The sequence below is a fragment of the Mycteria americana genome, chromosome 10, assembly GCF_035582795.1.
Source record: "Mycteria americana isolate JAX WOST 10 ecotype Jacksonville Zoo and Gardens chromosome 10, USCA_MyAme_1.0, whole genome shotgun sequence".
Taxonomy (NCBI): Eukaryota; Metazoa; Chordata; class Aves; order Ciconiiformes; family Ciconiidae; genus Mycteria; species Mycteria americana.
In genome coordinates, this window is record NC_134374.1 from 6,658,124 (window position 1) to 6,678,886 (window position 20,763).

General features: G+C 35.1%; 1 protein-coding gene across 4 annotated transcripts in view; it reads left to right on the forward strand.

Moving 5' to 3' along the window:
* STAG2 (STAG2 cohesin complex component) overlaps positions 1 to 20,763 on the forward strand; it is an 83,138-nt gene that overhangs the window by 43,458 nt on the left and 18,917 nt on the right. For all 4 annotated transcript variants that reach the window (XM_075512733.1, XM_075512732.1, XM_075512730.1 and 1 more), the window contains exons 5-22: positions 1,352 to 1,448; positions 2,808 to 2,884; positions 4,493 to 4,697; positions 7,011 to 7,162; positions 9,596 to 9,669; positions 9,784 to 9,907; positions 11,103 to 11,201; positions 11,298 to 11,377; positions 11,927 to 12,034; positions 12,977 to 13,088; positions 13,737 to 13,854; positions 14,597 to 14,700; positions 15,585 to 15,677; positions 15,871 to 15,960; positions 17,039 to 17,242; positions 18,867 to 18,937; positions 19,333 to 19,420; positions 19,524 to 19,604. In XM_075512733.1, coding sequence (XP_075368848.1) covers positions 1,352 to 1,448; positions 2,808 to 2,884; positions 4,493 to 4,697; positions 7,011 to 7,162; positions 9,596 to 9,669; positions 9,784 to 9,907; positions 11,103 to 11,201; positions 11,298 to 11,377; positions 11,927 to 12,034; positions 12,977 to 13,088; positions 13,737 to 13,854; positions 14,597 to 14,700; positions 15,585 to 15,677; positions 15,871 to 15,960; positions 17,039 to 17,242; positions 18,867 to 18,937; positions 19,333 to 19,420; positions 19,524 to 19,604 — 1,977 coding nt within the window. The remainder of the gene's footprint in view (positions 1 to 1,351; positions 1,449 to 2,807; positions 2,885 to 4,492; positions 4,698 to 7,010; positions 7,163 to 9,595; positions 9,670 to 9,783; positions 9,908 to 11,102; positions 11,202 to 11,297; positions 11,378 to 11,926; positions 12,035 to 12,976; positions 13,089 to 13,736; positions 13,855 to 14,596; positions 14,701 to 15,584; positions 15,678 to 15,870; positions 15,961 to 17,038; positions 17,243 to 18,866; positions 18,938 to 19,332; positions 19,421 to 19,523; positions 19,605 to 20,763) is intronic.

A 20,763-nucleotide genomic window follows, 5' to 3' on the forward strand; every position in this document is an offset into this window, starting at 1 on the left:
AATTTTTATTGTATTTTATCTTAAATTCTGTTCCATACCTTCTGAGTTAGTGTCTGTTCTCTGGCAAAAACAGATGGTTCATCCACAGAGACAAAATGTTTTGGGAAACTACTGTTTTGCTGGAGGTTCTTTAAAATAAATTCTGAAAACAAGGCTGCTTGACTGAGATATGTCCCATTCCTAGCATTATCTTGTTCTTGCACAGTGACCTTCTTTGCAAGCCTAATTTAAGATGTTTCCTAGATGATTTCCTCCCCTCCCCATAGATCAGTCAAATCAGTACTAGTCTGTAGGTTCTGCTTCTGGGAATACTGTGACAGTTTCACTTTGAGTTTTTCATTCTTTTTGCCTTGCTGACAAAAGTTGTGCATCATAATATAAACAAACTTAAATTTAGGGAAGAGAGATTTAGCTGTATCTCTGTTCAGAAGTTTTTCTGCATGGCAATATGTTTTATTTGTGCTCACGGCATTATTGCCTGTGAGAGTAAGCACTGAGAAGAGTACAGACTGGAAGCATTGGAGATGCTGCGTAGTTCAGTTGTCTTTTGGAAGTTCTGAACTACTCCATCATAACCTGCCCTTAAATCTTGTCATTCTAAATGAAGAGATTTAAGGGCAGGTTATCAACATATTAAAAAACTCAAAACTGAGAGCTTGATACTAAAGTGAATCTCTTGTGCCTGTGTTAGTAAATTAATTGTATGCTGTATGTTTTTATGGCTTCTTCAGTAGACAGTTTGTACTATACACGTGGATAGCTTAAACATAATTGCATGTAAATTCCGTTTTCTCAAAACCATTATCACAGGTTTCCTGTTAATTTGCTTTCCTTTAAGGTTCTTTAGTAAAATGCTCTTGTTGCGATTTGGTTTAGTGAACACAGAGTAATTAATGTCCATGCAGTGTAGGGCAGTACTGATCATCCTGTTATGGCTAATGTGCGTGGAGCACAGTTCATCAAAGGGGCAACATTTTTGAAGAGTATAGGGAGTTGTAGCTGTTAGAACTGAATGCCTAAATAGTATCTTTAGAGAAGTGTCACTAGTTTGGGGGGAGGGGAGAGAAAAACCTGCTTCTGTAAAATATACCAATTATTTTTGCATTCTTCCTCAAAAAAAGTTATTGTAGGACTATATGGTATTCCTGTGCTTTATGTTTGTACTATATGCGCATAATTGATATTATGGCAGTAAAGGATCATTCAAACGTTTTGTTCTGTATTAATCAAAAAACCACAAGGTTCAAGTTATTTATGGAAGGAACAAGAATCACTTACTGGAAAGCAGTTAAATAACGCTGTCTTCAATTTATGAAAACTAAAAAGTGCCTTTATATTTGTTTCTTTTCAGTCTGTAGTGGATGACTGGATAGAGTCATACAAACATGACAGAGATATAGCACTTCTTGATCTCATTAACTTCTTTATTCAGTGTTCAGGCTGCAAAGGTAAGATACCGAAATGTTTACTCATCCATTTAAGTAATACTATAGTATGATTCTCATTCTTTGCCTTTATACTACATATGCTGTAGGACTGCTCCATCCCTGCAGCTAGTTTATATTATTAGGTTATTGTAGTTAAGCTAGTATTTCAGAACTTGGGAGCAGGAGATTTAGAAATACTATACTATATTTAAAAATGTGGATTAAGCCTTTTGTATTCACATCAGAGAGAATGCCATACTGGTACTTAACACTTCATCTTCCTCTGCTCCCGGTAGTACTTCAGAAAACCATCTCTCTCTCTTAACATTGATAGTTTAGCTTGTTCAGTCTTGGAATTCTAGTTTGCATTTATCTACTTATTATTATTGAGTGTTTTAAGATTGTTTAATAGCCTTTGTAGAGATGCTTGATTTAAAAGATTTTATGGACAGCTTCATGGTAGCTTCATGGTGTCTACAGTAAGATTGTGTTTCCATATTTTCTTCTTTATTTTCTGTTTTTCTTTCCTCATTTCCACGTCCTCCATTCTTTTTCCTCTCACCTCCTTTTGAAGAGGAGAAGGTAACTTACCCAGCAGTGTCACTGCACTTGATAGAGTAGGACTGGATGTAATTTCTTCTGCTCAAGCGTTTCTCTGTCCTGATAAACTTTTAACGTGCATAAATCTCCAGAAAGCTGACAGCATTCCTCAGAGGTTATCTGCGCTTTCAAGAGCAGTGACCTTTTGATTATTGTTACCAGATAAAACTACAGAATCTTAATGCTTTCTGAGATGACCCTTGTCATAATTTTGCAGTATAGTTGCAGTAAACTTTAGGAGATATATTTGTTTTTTATATCACCATTTACACTCTATAACAATTTGAGGCTAAGACAACTAGAAATTGCATGAAATCACTGTGTTTATTACAGTGCAGAAGATAATAAATAGCAATAGAACTGTTCAAAATTGTCTTACACCATTTAGAATCTTGAGTCCTGAAAGGTCACTTCAGATTAGTGTAGTCTCTCGGCTGATGAAGAGGTCTGGAACAAGTGCCTTTGATGTCTGAATACAAGTGAATGAGTAAATTGTAGATGTGCGTGTACATGCACACAAGCACGCTTTTTTAAAAGAATAATAAAACCCCCCATATATATACACATACACACATATAAATATATAAAGTATTGGTGCCCAGTGCTTGTTATACATGGATGCTAAAGTAAAAAAATGTGTAACTTCTTAAAAAAAACATGTATAATCTATAGGTTAGCTGAAAATTGATCATTTTTACATTGTAGCAGGAGGCATGTCATCTGCTATCTACGTACCTCTTTCATATTAAAAGTGCTAATAATCTAATATCTAAATTGTAGGAGTTGTTACAGCAGAGATGTTCCGACATATGCAGAATTCTGAAATAATCCGAAAAATGACTGAAGAATTTGATGAGGTAATTTAATTAAGTGCTGATAATGTATTGATATTAATTTTTTATGTTACCTGTCCTAATCTTACTGGATCACGTTGCTACAGGTTTCTTTCAAGGGTAAGGTCAGCTGCAAAAATGATAGGACTTTTATGAATGAAAATCTTGAACTCCCTTATTTCACTGAACTTGTAAGACTAGGAAGTAAAGCTCTACATGTATATAACTTGTTTTATTAATGGTTTAAGTCAACTTCCAGTTTTTGAATAGTGGGAACTCCTACTACTGTGGGGCTGTGTGGGATGCCTCCCCATTCCTGCTGTGTATGTAAGGCCTTTAAGTAGTCTTTAACTCTTAAAATGGCTGCTAAATTTATTTCTATGCATTCATTAGTCTACAAATCGTGGGGATTTGGATTTGATTATTTTCCAATTGAAGACTAATGCTTTGCCTTTCATGGGGATTATAACTTTTTTCCTTTAAATTGTCACTTACTTTCTGTTCCACTGAGTTTTGGAGTAGATGAGATATGGTGGGTTTTTGGGTGGGGTTTTTTTGTGTTTTTTTTTGTTTGTTTGTTTGTTTGTTTGTTTTTGTTTTGTTTGGGGGGGGTTGGGGAGTGGGGTTTTTTTTTGGTGGGTTTATTTTTGAGTGGTATTCCTTTCACCCTGTGTTCCAAAGAATGTAAAGGCAGCTTTAAAACCTCCTTCCAAAATTTGTCTAATACAGAAATAATATCCCATTCCCCCACATCCCCCCAATCCAAAAAACATCAGTAACTTTAACAGAGGGGAAAATGTAATATGTTTTTGTTTAAAAGAATTTTAGTATTCCTTAGAACTATCTCAATGCATATATAGATTTGATTACTATAAGGCAATATTGTATGAAATTTATGAAGCTTCAGCTGGGACTGTTCAGTATTTTTTTTATCACTATTATGCTCACTCTTTCTTGTAACAGAATTCTAATGAACAACTCTCAGATTTCTAATCCTTTTTCATGGATACTTTCTTCATTTTCAACCTGTAATGTTGTTTAGCCTCTTAAAGAAGCTAACCACAGAAAGCACTGGTACAAATGATTGTCATTTTTTTTCCCCTGCCATTTTACAGTTATTTGTAAAGGTTCCCAAATCGGGAGAGGAACACACATTTGTTATGTTCAAGGTGTTATAGTAGGTCAATTTATGATTTCAGGAATTTTCAGTCTGATATGTAAGCATCTCCCTGTAAACTTTATTATGGTCCTGAACTGAGTGTTTCTAAACATGTCAACTAACTGTTCATGTGATGGTTCTTTTGTTCTAGTGTAACCTGAAGCAGATTTCTAAGGAGTATGATTTTTTTTTTTTTTTTTAAAAGGGAGTAGGACAGAAAGAAGAAATTTCAGTATATCTGGTTATGTGTGGTTTTTATGGTAGGACTTGTAGAATGTTGTCTCTGCATATAACAAGCCCGAGCTGCAAAGTAGATGCATATTTGTGGAATCACGTTCTTCTGATGTATTGTTTTTATGGCATTGGAGATCTTCGCTTTAAAGTTGTACCCATCTCTTTTTAGTCTTTATTTAGTAAAATAACTTTTAAGACATTTGAAAGAGTTTCCTGTTTCCCTTTTTGTTTTTTAATAGGATAGTGGAGATTATCCACTAACTATGGCTGGTCCCCAGTGGAAGAAGTTCAAATCCAGTTTTTGTGAGTTCATTGGAGTCCTCGTCCGACAATGTCAATATAGCATCATATATGATGAATATATGATGGATACTGTCATTTCACTGCTTACGGGGCTGTCAGACTCACAAGTCAGAGCATTTCGGCACACTAGCACACTGGCAGGTCAGTGAATTACAGTTATCTGTGTATTGCTTCCATTTTATGTTTTGTGTTGCACAGGGAAGAATTGTTCTGGTTGAACAACTTGATACTGGACATTCAACTCGTGTTTCATTGTGGATACAGTTTTCATCTAATGCAACTTGTTTTGGTACAGCTTTCTTATCTTGTCTTTATTGGTTTTTCATTACTGAAAAACACAGCCATTATTTTAACGCATTCTTTACCAGCTGTCTAGTACTTAATTTTGGTTAGTTTTAAGTCTAGTAGAAAAAGTAAATAGAAGGAAACTTTCCTAAATAGAAGGAAACTTTCCAGTTGATTCTGCAAGTTTGTCTTTTGGTCATAATAAGGGTGTAGGTACCTTTTTAACCTCAAATGCAGTTGAACGTGTTTATGCTCTGCATTAGGTCAAATAGGAATCGTATTTTAGATTGGATGCAATTTTTACTACAAATGTAAATTGTGCTGTGCATTGAGGCCATGGCACAACATAATTGAAAGTAGCATTTCCATTCATTGCATTAGAAATAATTTTAAAGAATGCTTCATCATTGATACAGTCACTAAATTTCTGTTACGGTTTTAAGTAATTGTCCTTTTTACGTGATTTTTTTTTTTTTTTTTCCAAATCTGTTAAAATACAAAGAAATCCCTTATGAGTTAAGTATGGAGTGTTTTAAATAAATACGTAATTATATGGGCAAAGGATAAGCTGCTTGGATAAGGAAGTCCTAAACCTGCGTTGACTAATGAAGAAGGGTCTCAGATGGCATTGTGCAGCAGTCCACTTACGTAAGGCTTATTATAGCAATTTTAGTCTGAACAAGGTGAATTTAGACTGTACGTGAAACTGAGTTTTTGCCACACTGGAAATAGTTCTTGTTAGCTTTACTGGAACCGGCTAATTTACAACTAGCTTCTTTTCTGACTATCTGATCAGTTGTTGTATTTCATCGATAATCTCTCTTGAATATACGTGAGCACGCTGCGTATTGGGCTGCTGCTGTGAGACTCCCACTAGCCGAGGCATGTATTATGGAGAGAGGAACAAAACCTTTTATTTCAGGAGAGTATGCTGATTCTGCTGTATCATCAGTTTGACTGTTGTACCATACAACTAATACAAATTTTAGTTCTTAAAAAAACAAGTCTTTACTACTTTTTTTGAGTTGTGCCTGAATAAAAGTTGCAGAAGTTGCCCTGTTGCATGTTAATTTCTGTCACACACAACAATTTTTATCAGCAGTCCGTTTGCATTTGTTCACATCAGTAGTTGATTCTGTTGATTTTGTGTAAGTACTTACGCATTTCATATGAGATTACAGTTTGTATTCTTGAAGATTGTGTTTTATATGGGATAGAGACAGCCAACAAAATCCTTGTATCCATATTTACTGTTACTTGCAGTAATTTTAGCTTCTATGATTAGCTCAGACTTGTTCTTTTCATCTTGATATCCTTGGAGATCAGTGTGTGATGATATTTTGATATATCTGCATGTCTTTATGACTTACTCATCAACTTTGTGCTACTGATACACGCTTAATAATGTTCTGTGTATGCTTTGCCATTGCAAGCCCTTTCATGCCTTGTTGTTATAAAAGTTCATAAGAAAAGCAAGTATACTATTGAGCACCTCCTGGTTTCTGGAATAGGCATATTTGTCTGCACCCTTTTAAAAAGGGTTGATTCAGAAATAAAAGCATGCAAAAAAATCCCACCCTAATGCATTTAACATTTTGGCCAGTTCTCAGCCTTCTAATTGGCTAATGTCCTTTTCTCTGCTTCTGCAGATAAAGGAATATTTAAAGAAAACTGCCCCTCATGAAAATTAAATTGAGAGGAAAAAAAATAGTGTGATACACTGGTGTTGGTTGTTTAAGACACTTTCTTTTGAAGAAAGAAGCTTCTTGTATGTTTGAGGCTGAATGATTTGGTAATATCGGTCTACTAACTGATTCTAATAATGGAATCCTTTTAATATTTCCTGGGCTATGTTTGTAAACCTTACATTCCACTTTCATTTTTGGGGGGAAGCATATCCTATACCTCAATTCAACAATGATGCTTATAATATTAAAAAATTGACAGGAAGAAGAGAACAAAGTGTCAGTGTTTTATCTATTGTCTTGATAAGTAATGATGCAGTGCTTAGTAAAACACTGCTAAAGTTTGCATATCAAGAAATTTACAGTGAATATATTTTCATAAATACAGAAAGGGTTGACAGGAGGAGGTGTCGATTTTTGTTTATCATTTTTCTTTGATTAAGTAACCTTTTAAATAATCCTTATTCTTTTCACTTTTTTGTAGCCATGAAGCTGATGACTGCTTTAGTGAATGTGGCATTAAATCTTAGTATTAACATGGACAATACACAAAGGCAGTATGAAGCAGAACGAAATAAAATAATTGGGAAACGAGCTAATGATAGGCTGGAACTCTTACTACAAAAAAGAAAGGAGGTTAGTGCAACTGTCTGTAGCTGGTGTGCATAGGATGAATGTTTATAAATGACAATTAATAATTAATCTTGTTCTGTAATTTCTTTTTTTTTGTAAAGATAGTTACTAGTCCCTCTGTTTTATTCTTTAAGTTGTTCATGTTTAATGTTTGAAAAACTTAATTCTTTGAAAGGTGCTTTGAAATTCTTTGAATTCTTTGTAATTCTTTCTTACTGTCTGGTCTTCTGTAAAAAGAGATAAATGTAGACTCTTAAAAAATTTTCAGGTAGTGCCATCTTAGTAAAGGGAGCAAGAGAGACTGCAAGCAGTAATAGATAATTTTTTGTTGTATTTCTTGACTAGTTTCCTAAACTGAGCTCAAATATGTAACAAAAATTACCATACATTGACTGTTTTTGGCTTCTAGAGAAGAACCCCATGATCTTGGGGCAAAATACTGCTTTTATTATGTCAATACCGATCTCAGCAGAAAGTGTGTTTTAAAGGCTTTAGATAAGGTTTTTTTTTTTTCCTTCCACGGCAAACACTGTCAAAATTGAAAATGCAATCTACTTCTATTTTCTTTCTTTTTGTGTAAAAGGGACTTGCTGATTCATTGCTGACAGTGCTGTCTTGTTGAAAGGCCTAATTCATTCAGGTTTAAGGCTTTGGGGGGGGCAACTGGTGTTTTGGTTTTTTGGGGGGGTTTGTTTGTTTGTTTTAGACATTAGAAATAACCTTCTTGTGATCAAAGGAAGCATCTCACCTTTGCTCTTCAACTTTTGTGCTGCCACCTGTTAACGTTTTTACTTTCTTGACAATTCAGATAAACTAACAACTTTGTGACAAAGATCTTGCAGTTTGAGACTGATCCAATAAACCCCATTAAATGTAGTTGTGCTAGATGCGTGTGCAGGACCAGTCCTATTCTAAGTAATGCATAGATACACAGAAAAGGCAGCAATGTGAGAATCAAGACTTTTCCCAATCTCAATTGCTCTTACGTATATTGGCTTTTAGGATTTCTTACCAGCTTTTCTAGTTTTGGTTTCAATTTTCTGTTTTTCTTTTTTCATTTCTAAATGAAAATAAGCTTCGAAGTTACATTCGTTTGATTTCAGGTTTTGTTTTGTTTATAGCTCAGCCTTAATCAGTACTAAAATTCACTTTATTCACTGATTGTTCTTGCATGTCTTTTTGTTTTAATATTTTGAATTTTTTTTTTCCATCTTCCTACTTCAGAGGCTACTGTGGGCAAGTGTTAGATTTAGGCCCAGAACACGTTAAATATTTTGCTTTGTTACTCCTTTTCTCCTGCTGCTTAGTCTTTTTCTTCTTACTATATTTCCTTATAGTTTTTCCTTTCTTCCATAAATTCCTAAATCTTGTGATGCTATGGAAATTGTTCGTTCTTGCTGTTTTTCTAAACTTCTGTAGGAGAGGTCCTTTACCTTTTGTATCTATTCCCCTGCATGTGCCCCCCCCCCCCCCAGGTAGTATCTCTGGTGGTTTCTTTGTGGGGTTTTTTGGGTGATTTTATGTGGTGGTGGTTGTTTTGTTTTGTTTTAATCTGATCCACCAAAATGTTGACTTCCTCGCTCCTTGACTATTCTCATTAACATTGTCTCAATTTGTCCGACCTTTATTGTTCAAGCTGCAAAAAGAATATGCTTGTCTGCTGACAATATTTAGTTATTTTCAAATCTTTTAACTGACTTTCTTGCGCTTTCAAAGCAAATACAATTTTCTGTGTATTAAAACACTGCACATATCACTTTTCAACTCATTTGCATGTCTTGCTCTTGTGTTGTTACTGAGACTGGATTTTTCTCCTCCCATTATTTTTCAGCTCCATATTCTTAAATTAATTTTTTCTGAAATACCTTACTCAGTTTCTGCATTTTTTCTCTCTAAGTGATGGATGAGGAGGAAAGAGGTATTCAAAACAGAGTATTGCTGCTCATGTAGCCATTTGCAAAGTTCTTAATCTGTATCTTGTCTTTTTAGATTACAAATTCTTTAGTGTACAGAAAAGACTCCTTGTAATGCAGTTCACATGATTTGGGTATTATTCTAATAATACGTGTCCATTAAAACATAGTAAGTGTATTAAAAATTGGGCTGAACATCGGGCTTAAAAAGTTACTAGAAAATTAAATCAAGTTTTCTTATAAATAAGTTAAGAAGGAGCTTGCAGAAACCGCAGATGTCTGTGTTACAGTTGAAGAACAGTTTTCCAGTGGTCAGAATTACTAAAATTTGTATGCTGTGGTAAATACAATTCCTTAAATAATAGCATATTGTACTGTGAAACAGAGTTGTGAATATTTCAGGAAAGGATTTAATGGCCACAGTTGCAAATGTTAACTTCATTTAGTTTGTCTAGCATCAGCACCGTCTGATCTGACTGTAAAAGTGCTGCTCACTGTTTATGTACTCTGTTAATTCTTTCAGCTTCAGGAAAATCAGGATGAAATAGAAAACATGATGAATGCAATATTTAAAGGTGTTTTTGTGCATAGATACCGGTAAGTTTCTTTTAGTAAGTAGTTTGTAGCTTCATTAATTTATTTTGGAAGCTAGCGACAAGCTATTTCTAATTATTCATCTTTTTGATCCTATTGCCCCACTTATCTCCACAGAGATGCAATTGCTGAAATAAGAGCTATCTGTATTGAAGAGATTGGAATATGGATGAAGATGTACAGTGATGCCTTTCTCAATGACAGCTACTTAAAATATGTAGGGTGGACTATGCATGATAAGGTAAGCTGCACTGAGGAAAAGGAACAGAATCATGAAGCATAACTCCACGTTTTTGGTTGTTGATCTTGCCAGACTAGGTTCTGATCTCTGAACTGTTTTAATCAGTCGCTGCTTTTCTTATCACTCAGAAGCACTGGTGTTTCAACATACATATACATACATATATATATATATAAAGACGTGAATCTTTTGAATGGTTTTAGAGAGTAGATATATAGGTTTTTAAGGAACTGTTATTTGTAAGGAAATGGCTTTTTCTATTTATTGCTGATACAGACTTCTACTTTATAATATTTAACTATTTAAAATTAATACATTTCACGTGGAATAACCCAGGCATGTAGTCTAACAGTTTCTCTGTTTTGTCAAGATAAGAAACTTTTTAGCGTTCTCAGCTAGCTGTAAAAATCATGGGAAAAGTCCCCTTTTGTGCTGATGAGTGTCTCAAGCTGTTACTTACCAGCTAGAGATTATTCTCTGCTTGGAATGGTCAACAGCTATAGTTTACAAATCTCCTTGATTCATTGTTGAGGCACCACATTGTCTCAGTTCTTACATCGGAGACCTCAAGCTATCAAAATTTGAAGTGAAACAAATGAGGGATGCTCACTCATGCTATGCTGTTCATGGGTTTGGTATCAAAAAGCAATAACCTCTGGCAGCGGGGTGATAAACTGGGTGAAGTCAGTTGTCCTAGACTTCTCAAAAGTTTTTCTGTATCTGTACCTTAAAACATATTCTCTACTGAAGTAGATCTTGTACTTCAGGAGGAATGTTTCTCTCTGTATCTACCTGGTAATTCTGATCTAACAAGAGGTGGTCATTAATGATATAGATGTTGCCAGTTTTAATTTAAGTGAAAGGAAATGCATAGAATTCTACTTAGAAATATCTTGATCATTTAGAGTACATCTTTAAAGAATGAAACAAGTGTATTTTGACTTACAGAGATACTAACTGCAGTAAGACATTGGGTTTGTTTGGTTTTTTGTTTGGTTTGGTTTTTTTACCTCATTGGCTTGTTACAAACAAGGACATATTCTTATGTCATTAACATGATTATTGATAGTGTATCTTGACAACATTTAATCTTTGTCTTTGAATTAATTCAGACTGCAGAAGAAACTTGTATGATTTGAAGATCACATCTGTATTCTATACTTGACTTTTAATCCAGTTCTTAATTTTATTTTAGCAAGGGGAAGTAAGACTCAAATGCCTAACTGCTTTGCAAGGGCTTTACTATAATAAAGAGCTTAATTCCAAATTGGAACTCTTCACCAGTCGGTTCAAGGTTAGTGTAACTTCATATTTTTAAGTATGTATGAATTTTTTTAAAGTTGTATTACACTTCTTTCCTCTTTGAAAATACTTTCTTTTGTGTTCTTAGGATAGAATTGTGTCTATGACTCTTGACAAAGAATATGATGTTGCAGTCCAAGCAATAAAATTACTCACTCTTGTTTTACAGTAAGTACATGTGTATTTCCTTATCTGACCTACAACAAGTATTAAAACTTAAAAATATTTCTCATACCTGTGGGCGAGGACAGCAGCTTGACCGAATTCAGATAATCCGAAATCTAGAGAAATGTCTACGCATCTTGCACTCAAATTGGAATTTCAAAAGTAATCTGGCTAGAACAGTGCTGTTGCTTATCTACCACAGTTAAGTAAGCGGAAAGGCTAGAAACTTAGAATTCAGCCTCCCTACTTTGAAGCTATTGTGAAATATTTGAACTGAAGAAATATAGGATGTATTGAACATTACGCATAGTTGAATTTTTGAGCATAAACTTCTACCAAACGCTCATACTTTATCAGTAATTTTTGTTTAGGAAGACTTTGGAACTAAGCTATCTTGTTTGGAGTTTTAGGATGGTAAATTGAAGGAAAAGGTTTAGGTTCTCCTTCACTTCCGTTTCCCTCATTAGAGTCCGTACTCTATTGACTCAACTCTTTCTTTTCTTTTTTTTTTTTTTCTTTTTTTTCTTTCCTTCTTCCCATCCCCACCCCTAGGAGTAGTGAAGAAGTTCTGACTGCAGAAGACTGTGAAAATGTCTACCATCTGGTTTATTCAGCTCATCGGCCAGTAGCAGTTGCTGCCGGGGAATTTCTTTATAAAAAGTAAGGTGGAGAAATTATAGTTAACTTCTTGTTCCTGTAGATTTTAGTGTGTGCCTTAATACTATGATTCTCATTAGTTTTAATTAAGAAAAGGAAAAACTCAATAATGAAGTGGCCTGAAGAAAGAACTGACAGAAAATGTAACACTACTGTAGTTTTTGAACTATTGTAGTTTTTGTGAATGGGAAATAGAGAGTAGTTTTGAAGGCTGCGCTTCAAAAGCTTATACTTACAGGGAATATAACAAAAACATTCCTGTGTCTTCTCCTTTCCCGTCCTTCCTGTGTTCTGTGAAACATGTTAAAATGCTCACATAGTTTGGTACCTAAAACTTGTGCTTGCATCGTATCAAGTATTTTCCCATTTGTAGCTCCTCCCTCCCAGCCCCCTCACCAAGGTGGCTCATATGACCATTTCATAAAGCATTTTTCTGTAAAAACAAAAACAAACCACAAACAAAAAACCCCAACCAAAAACAACAAACCCAAACAAAAAATCCAAACATCACCCCCCCCACCCCCAAAGTGTGAGATTCAACACATATATCAGGTGTGTAGCAAAACAAAATAGAGTTTCCATCTAATACTTTTCAGACCTTCTTACACTATTTCTTTGCTGCTTTGAAGTCTCACGTGGGGAGGTTCAGAAAACGTAGTTTGCTAAAGAGGAACATGGGACCTCAAGCACCTGCAATTACCTGTTGTTTGTAAAGTATTTTGGTATAATTATACATTCCACTGGAAGCAGTCAGTGAAATACCAACTTAGCATATATGAAACTGTTCAAATGATACTTGTCCCAAATTACTTCCTTTTAAAATAAAATAGGGAGCCAAGCAGCAAGGTATTAAGTGTGTGTCTGTAAAAAACAATATCTTGATATGAATTGACTGTGGCAAAGGCAATGAAGAAGAAACTTGTTCTGAAATAATTTTTCTTTTAGGCTTTTCAGCCGCAGAGATCCTGAAGATGATGGAATACTTAAAAGGAGGGGAAGACAAAGTCCAAATGCTAATCTTGTGAAGACATTAGTGTTTTTCTTTTTGGAAAGTGAAGTAAGTTGAGTTTCAGGGATATCCTTGGTTTTGTGCTGCATGTTTTGGGGGTTTTTTTGTTTTGTTTTGATTGTTTGGTTTTGGTTGGTTTATTTTTAATTAATTTTTTTAATTTAATTTTTTTAATTTAATTTTTTTTTCTTTTCCCCACTCATTGGTTAATAACCATGAATCTGTCCTGGTTTTCCTATTACTTGGGCAACCTGGGGGTTGAAAGCCTGTTTTGTGTGGTTGTGTTTATTTGAAGCATCTGTCCAGTACACAGTGTTGAGATGGGTTGTGAGCTCTACTCTGACAAATATTTGTCTGTCATTCTTCATGCTAATATATAGGTGGAAAGAAATGGTGATTTAGGAGATTTATGGGGGGGGAGGGGGGGAACCAACACAAAACAACCCCCCACTCCCCTATCCCCCAAGTTCTTACAGATCTTGTAGCACTACTCTTTGTAGCAGTTGGTCTGGATTCATCTTTTTAAGTTAATTAGGGAAGAGAGGCTTCTGTTGAACCAGAGAACTTGCAAAATTGTCTCTGTTTTTTTTTTACCACAGACAGGAGCCAAGCGAGAAAAATACCCTGTATTATAGCAAGTTCTGTAATCAACTTTATTGCTCATAAAGAAAAATACTTAATCTGTTCTCATTTTAGTTGCATGAACATGCTGCTTACCTTGTGGACAGCATGTGGGACTGTGCAACAGACCTCTTGAAGGACTGGGAATGTATGAACAGTCTTCTGTTGGAGGAGCCTCTCAATGGAGAAGAACGTAAGAGATTTTTGTAGATCTTTCTTTATATTGCTATGCAGTTTCTGTTAGTCTTGATTTATAAGGAAATAAGATGTTTACATTTATGAGTGCCCATATATTCTCTATTTTTACATGACTATAACAAATCACTAATACTAATAATAAAATGTGAGGAAGAGTAGAAAGAGATCAGTTCTGGTATGGAAGTGAGACATGGAAGAACAATGGTGGGAAGAAAAGAGGGAGAAAAGAGAGGGAATAAGCACGCAGTGTCCAGTTGCCCTATTGTTCCACAGGTTCAGCCTGCACTTCTGGCATTAGAGAAACTAAGTTGCTTTTGAAACTGGTTCATTTATTGAGTGTTAAAACTACCCTATGGAAAAATACCATCATTTCTTTGATGACAGTAAAACCAAAGAAACCCCTGGCATAATTCTGTAATTCATAGGTCCTAGTAAATGGACCTCTGAAAAATGAAAAGGAACTAAAATGATTATAAAAGTTGGTATTTGTTTCATCCTGTCCTGTGACTCATCCAGTGATACTCCCTCAATGTTAAATATTTTCTTGTGTTGTTTTACAAGATGCTTATCTTCTCTATCCCTTGTGCCACCCCTACCCCTGGAAATGAGCTATTGCCCTAAATGCCTTTCTTTTTTTTTTTCTTTAAAAAAATAAACATATTTTGATCCTTAGATACTGATACTTGTGGAAAATGAAAAATCAAGCTGTGTATTAACATCTGTTTCTTAAATTTCAGCTTTAACGGATAGACAGGAAAGCGCACTGATTGAAATAATGCTTTGTACAATTCGGCAAGCAGCTGAATGTCATCCTCCTGTGGGAAGAGGAACAGGGAAAAGGGTAGGAAGCAAAAAGCTACTCGTCTAGACATGTGGGAATGGCTATGTGGGGACAGGGTGGGAAGAAGGAAAAAGGTTGTAGGCTGTTGCTGCTGAAGGGACTGAATTCAGAAATTCAGCTTCTCCACAGCCTCCAGTATCTGACTACCCTGTCTCGTTCACTTTTTCTGGACTTTGGCACGTGCTTAATACTGTTTGAACTACTGCATTTGTTTTTACTATTAAAGATAATACAAAATTGATTTTGAAAGAAGTATCGGTTGGAAAGGAGAACAAAAATCAGTGTTTGGGAAAGCTAAAACTATTTTCAATTTGAAAGGGCAAAATGAGAGAAGGGAATATAATTCATAGGCTCTTTGGAAGGAGGACAGCCACCAATTGGCTTTTCTCTGATTATATAGAGTTTAGGCAGCCCTCTTTTACTGGGGCATTAAGCAGGGAAGGGAACTGCATTCAAGACTGGTCCAGCTTTTGGTAAGAAACCCATTTAGGTACAGATTGAAAACTTGTATGAAGCTCAGATTGACATAGGAATTGAGTAGATGTCATTAAAAGTCGTAAGTAAGATGAAAGACTTGCTGTTATTTTGTTGTCAAGAAAAGCATTCTGATCATGGTATTTTGTTGCAGGGAAGGTAGCCTTTTGTTCTAGATTGTCACTTCTGTTTTCAAGATAATCTCAATAGTATTAGGTGTAACTTTGAATTGCATTTTTTGAGTGCTGAATGTTTGTTTTTTTTTTTTTAAACTGGCTTTTTTTTTTTTAACATTGATATTTTACAGTGATATTAGAAGGTCTGTGTAGCTAATTGTCATTTCATTAATGATAATGAAACTTTGCACCAGAACTTTTAGTTGTAAAATCCTCACAATACCAATATTTTAGGTACTGACAGCAAAGGAAAAGAAAACCCAGTTGGATGACAGGACAAAAATTACTGAACTTTTTGCAGTGGCACTTCCTCAGTTGCTAGCAAAGGTAGGTTTAATTACATTTCTTGCTGATGGATTGGTTTTGAAATGTTAACAAGTATAGTTTTTGTAATTAACTGTATGACTTGCACAAGTCTTCATTTTTTCTTATTACTCTTTATTAATATTTGATTGTTCTATAACAAATTGTGTTGTCCAAGAGGTTTTCATTTAAACTTTTTTCCTTGTCAATTTTACAGTATTCTGTAGATGCAGAAAAAGTCACCAACTTATTGCAGTTGCCACAGTACTTTGATTTGGAAATTTATACAACAGGACGATTAGAAAAGGTAAGGTAACATTCAATAACGCTTAACACAAAAGGAGAAAACACAGAATTTAGACTTAGTCACTGGAATTTCAGTCACTATTGTAGGTGCACCTTTTTTTGTGTAAATGAGACTTTATTTATCATAACCCTTATTGAGGATGAGACTTAGACTTCAGAGCTGTGACTTGCTGCTGTTCTTAGATATACTGAAAGTTTGAGTTTTCTAAGGTCTGTCTGGTGAGTTTTAACAGAGAATCTTGCCAGTTAGATGAACTTTATGCGAGAGCATTTATTGTTGGATTATGGTCGTGTTTGAGGTATGCTGCCTGACAGATAGAGCTTGTAGAAATAGCTTGGTAAGTTTTCTTTTTCTGATCACTGAAACTAATAAACCACCGTCTTCATTGCATGAAAAAGGGGAAAGCTACCAGATCACAAATTATGTAGTTACTGCTCTCATTTTATCTGCTGTGGTGACGAAGTTGGTGTAAGCTGTTCTCATCTTTATTTTCTCCTTCTCAGATGTGCTGTTTTGCTGTATTGTGAAGCAAGTAGCTGGAAATCATTAGGGTCAAAAAAGTAATAAAATGCTTAGTTGACAGGATAGCCTAGGAGTGATAGAGCAGCAGTGAGCAACTCAGGTTGAGGGGAGGCATGTAAGAACAACTGAAGCTTGGTTTCAGTGCTGACACTCGAGTGTTACGAAACTAAATCTTCAATTATACAGCTGTTAAGACCGTGTATAAATGTTTGTGTGAGTGGGAGATAAATGCTTCTCTGTTGTTCAGTTGTCATTGCACATTCAAGTGTTAGATAAAACCATACTGACAATTTCAAATTTTTAATGACTTTTTAAAATGCATTGAATCTTTAGTCTTTGACAAGCTCCTACTTAATTTTTGCTAAATAGATTTTTAATTTACTCAGAAGCTTCACTGCCTTTCTAGAAGTGTCTTGTGTTCTGTATCATAGTTACAAAAGTAATATATTGAATTTATCTTTTAAAATTCCTTAAGGTTTATTAAAAATAAGTGCGCGCGCGTGTGTGTGTGTATATATGAATACATATTTTTTTCCACGCCTCATCTTTCTTGTAGCATTTGGATGCCTTACTGCGACAAATCCGGGATATTGTGGAGAAGCACACAGATATAGATGTTTTGGAAGCCTGTTCAAAAACATACCACGCTCTCTGTAATGAAGAATTCACAATCTTTAACAGGGTTGATATTGCAAGAAGTCAGTTAATAGATGAATTGGCAGACAAGTTTAATCGACTTCTTGAAGACTTCCTGCAAGAGGTATTTTAATGTGCAAGATCAACTTTTCCTGCCCCTGTAAATATTTCCAATATGTTTTTCTGCCTTCCTATGCAAGTCAATGAGTTAGGGATGGGAACTTCCCTCTGACTTTCAAAACTCTTAAGGCAAGCGCAATAATACAACAGTATCATTGCAGTGATTACGTGAACTCGGACTGTTCTTTTATATTAGGACAGTGAGTCTTTAATTTTAATCTCCTTTTGACAAGTGTCTTTTGGGAATTTGATGTAAGTTTTAGATAAACTATGAAATTATGTAAACTTTTCACCTTTAGGTTTTGAAACCTCATGGTTTTTGAGAGATGTAGCATTGTAATTCCACTAGGATTCTCCTCAGATGTCCTAGTGTTGCTAGTCTTGTCTGTGATTGCATGTTGCTGTTGTTAGATATCAAAATCTCTAGAAAGCACTCCCCCTCCCTTCCTGAATGCAAGCTGATGCAGTTAATAGCTTAAAAATCACTTTGTTCCCACACTGTGCTGATCTGAAGAGTGAGAATTTTCCGATACGGTATTTATCTCACTATGTGGGATCTCTGACATTCAGACAAAACTTGTTTCTCCTCCTCCTCATCTGTGATAAGTAGCATGGGAAGTGTCTTTTTGATTACTTCATTCTCCACGCTTCTCAGGTGCATACCTATTTTATCAAGCTTTGCTCCTGTTCCTCTTGCTTACTGGCCTGAACTAGGACTCCACTCTAGAAACCCTAGACATTTGTGGATTACGTAAGAAATGTGCCTAGTAATCCATTTATTTCCTCCTTTGTGAGAAAAAGAAGTCGAGGTAAAGCAAGGAAATGAAATGTCAGACAGTTTGTCTTGAAGGAAAACGGCAAATACTCTGGTAGCGGTATTGAAATCCGTAGTGCTTTGATAAGGTTGTGCAACTACAGAACAGTAAAACGCATTGGACTTGCAGTATCTCTGAGGATACATAGAGGAGGAGTTTCTGTGACCTTAGATAGTTTATCCTATGTACTTACATATTTAGTTTTTGGACCCTTTCCTTTTTACTCCTTTTCTTTCTCCAAATGCAAGTTTGTCAGAACTTGTGAGAAAACTAGAACAAACCACTTCCCTTACCTCTCTCAAAGACTTTTTTCTGTGATGAAAGTAAGATTGGGGTACTGACCTATGGCCCATCTAGTCCAGTATCTATTGTCTGACAGTGGCCTCTGCTGGATTCTTCAGAGAAAATTGAAGCACCTACATAATACATTGTATTCCCTTATCCTAGACTTTTTTCTTTTTTTTCCTTCTCCCTCCTCCCCTGCCCCCCTCCCCTATTTCTCCTTGTGCTGCTGACTATTTCTAAACATGAACTGCTACCTTCTCTCTCAAACTCTTTCACTCTTCTGAAAACAAATGTGTCATTGATAAATAGTTTAGATGTAGCGCTCGCTCTTGTGCTCTTTCTCTGGCGGGTGGTGGTTGGGTTTGTGGGGGCTGTTTTGGGGTTTGGTGGTTTGGTTTATTTTTTTGTTTTGTTTTGGGTGGGTTTTTTTGGTTGGGTGTTTTTTTTTTTTTTTTTAAATCTTCTTAAGTTCCCTAGTTTTCTTAGCATACATTGCTTGGGATATCTTACTATATGATTATTAAATAGGGGGAGGAACCTGATGAAGATGATGCATATCAAGTCTTGTCAACACTGAAGAGAATCACGGCTTTTCACAAGTAGGCTTCTGCAAACATCTGTCAGGATTTGTGGTGTGGGGGGATTGGTTTTGTTTGTTTTTAATTTCATATCTCTTAACTTTTTAATGCAGCTTGGAGGTTTTTTTAATGTGAATGAGAGTTGTGCAGAACACGATGCTTTTTGAATATATGAAGAAATATACACAAAACCAAAATATTCTGGGGTTTTTTTTGCTTTGGTATTTTTTTGTGTTGTTGGGAGTGATTTTCTTGGGGCTTGGGGGGTATTTGTGGTTTGGTTTTGTGGTTTGTTTTGGTGGGTTTTTTTTTATTTTTATTTTTTAGACCAGTTAAGCTTTTAGTAATTGTTAACATCAAATTGCAGAAATGGTGTTAGTTAAATTACATCTTTGCTTCATTTCTAACGCTTTCAGTGCTCATGACCTATCAAGATGGGACTTGTTTGGCTGCAACTACAAGTTATTGAAAACTGGCATTGAAAATGGAGACATGCCAGAACAGGTCTGTAGTTAAAATGTGTTCTTTAGGTACAACAATAAATAGCTTTTGTTGTTGTCTTTTATTGGCTTTTGTCATCTAATGTGTTTTTTCCTTTTGATTTCAGATTGTTATTCATGCACTGCAGTGTACTCATTATGTAATCCTTTGGCAGCTAGCAAAAATTACTGAAAGCAGTTCCACAAAGGTATGCCTTGGTCCATTTGTATTAGTAAATAAACATTTGTACGTACCTGCAGTGTCATCAAGTGAGAACTGTGATGGAATTAATTAAGACTAAGAATTTTTTTTTTAATACCGATACCTGCCTAAATCTGCATTTCTAATACGTTCTTCAGAATTCATAGTTTTAGTAGTGGAATGCTTTACTTTTAAGCCTAGTATGTCTTCAAGTTGTTTTTATTATTTAAATGTCAGTATTGCATTTAATTTGACAGAATTTTAAAGTAATTGTGGTAAATAAATGCAATATCTGTTAGTCTGGCATAGTAACAATGCTAAGGAGGGGTAGAATACCAATTATAAAACACAGTATAGTCAGTCTTACTCTCAAGTAGTGGGTTTGAATTTGTTTGCTAACCGTGAAGTCTTAGTGACAAGTCAGTGAGATAAGAATTTGTACACTATCGTAGTATTCTTATTGCTCAGTATGTTGCAATCATACTTTGCTCTTCATTAGTCTTTTAAATGTGTTGTTAAATAAAGATATGAAAAGATTAAGTTAAATTTCAAACTTTCTCAGGGAATAATAAGAGGGCCTGTTCTGGTTCTATGTATAGTAATCTTGAAGGGCAAAGCTCTGGCAAATGTCATCTTTCTAATTTCACTTCTTGAAATATCTTGGAGGAGGGATTAAAGTTTCTTGTATCCACTGGACAGTATTGCTTAAAGAGGGTGATTAGGTGGTTTGCTGTGCAAACTGCCTAATGAAAGATGGTTTTTGAAAGGCTAGACAGTTTAGAACTGAGTTCGTAAGTGCTGAAACATTTTGATGATTTCTTTAACTGAAAAAAAGAAGTTATAATCAAACATGCTTTTTCTGGAAGCCTTCTACAGTCCTGTAAGAAGGGTACATTTTGTGTTCTTTCACCGGAAGTTTACGCTGGAGTTGCACTTTGCTATTGGAGTTACTGATAACACATCCTTTATTTATGTCGGAGATGAAATAAGTAAATTCTTCAGGTTTTTTAAACACTTTGACTGCCATACTTATAATTAATTTAAGAAAAAGAAGTTGTAGGCATCTGTCATAATTTACTGGGGAGAAAACAAACAGAACTCAGGACATTAATAATGTATAATCAATAAAATGTAATTTGTAATTAATTAAAAATCCATTATTACAA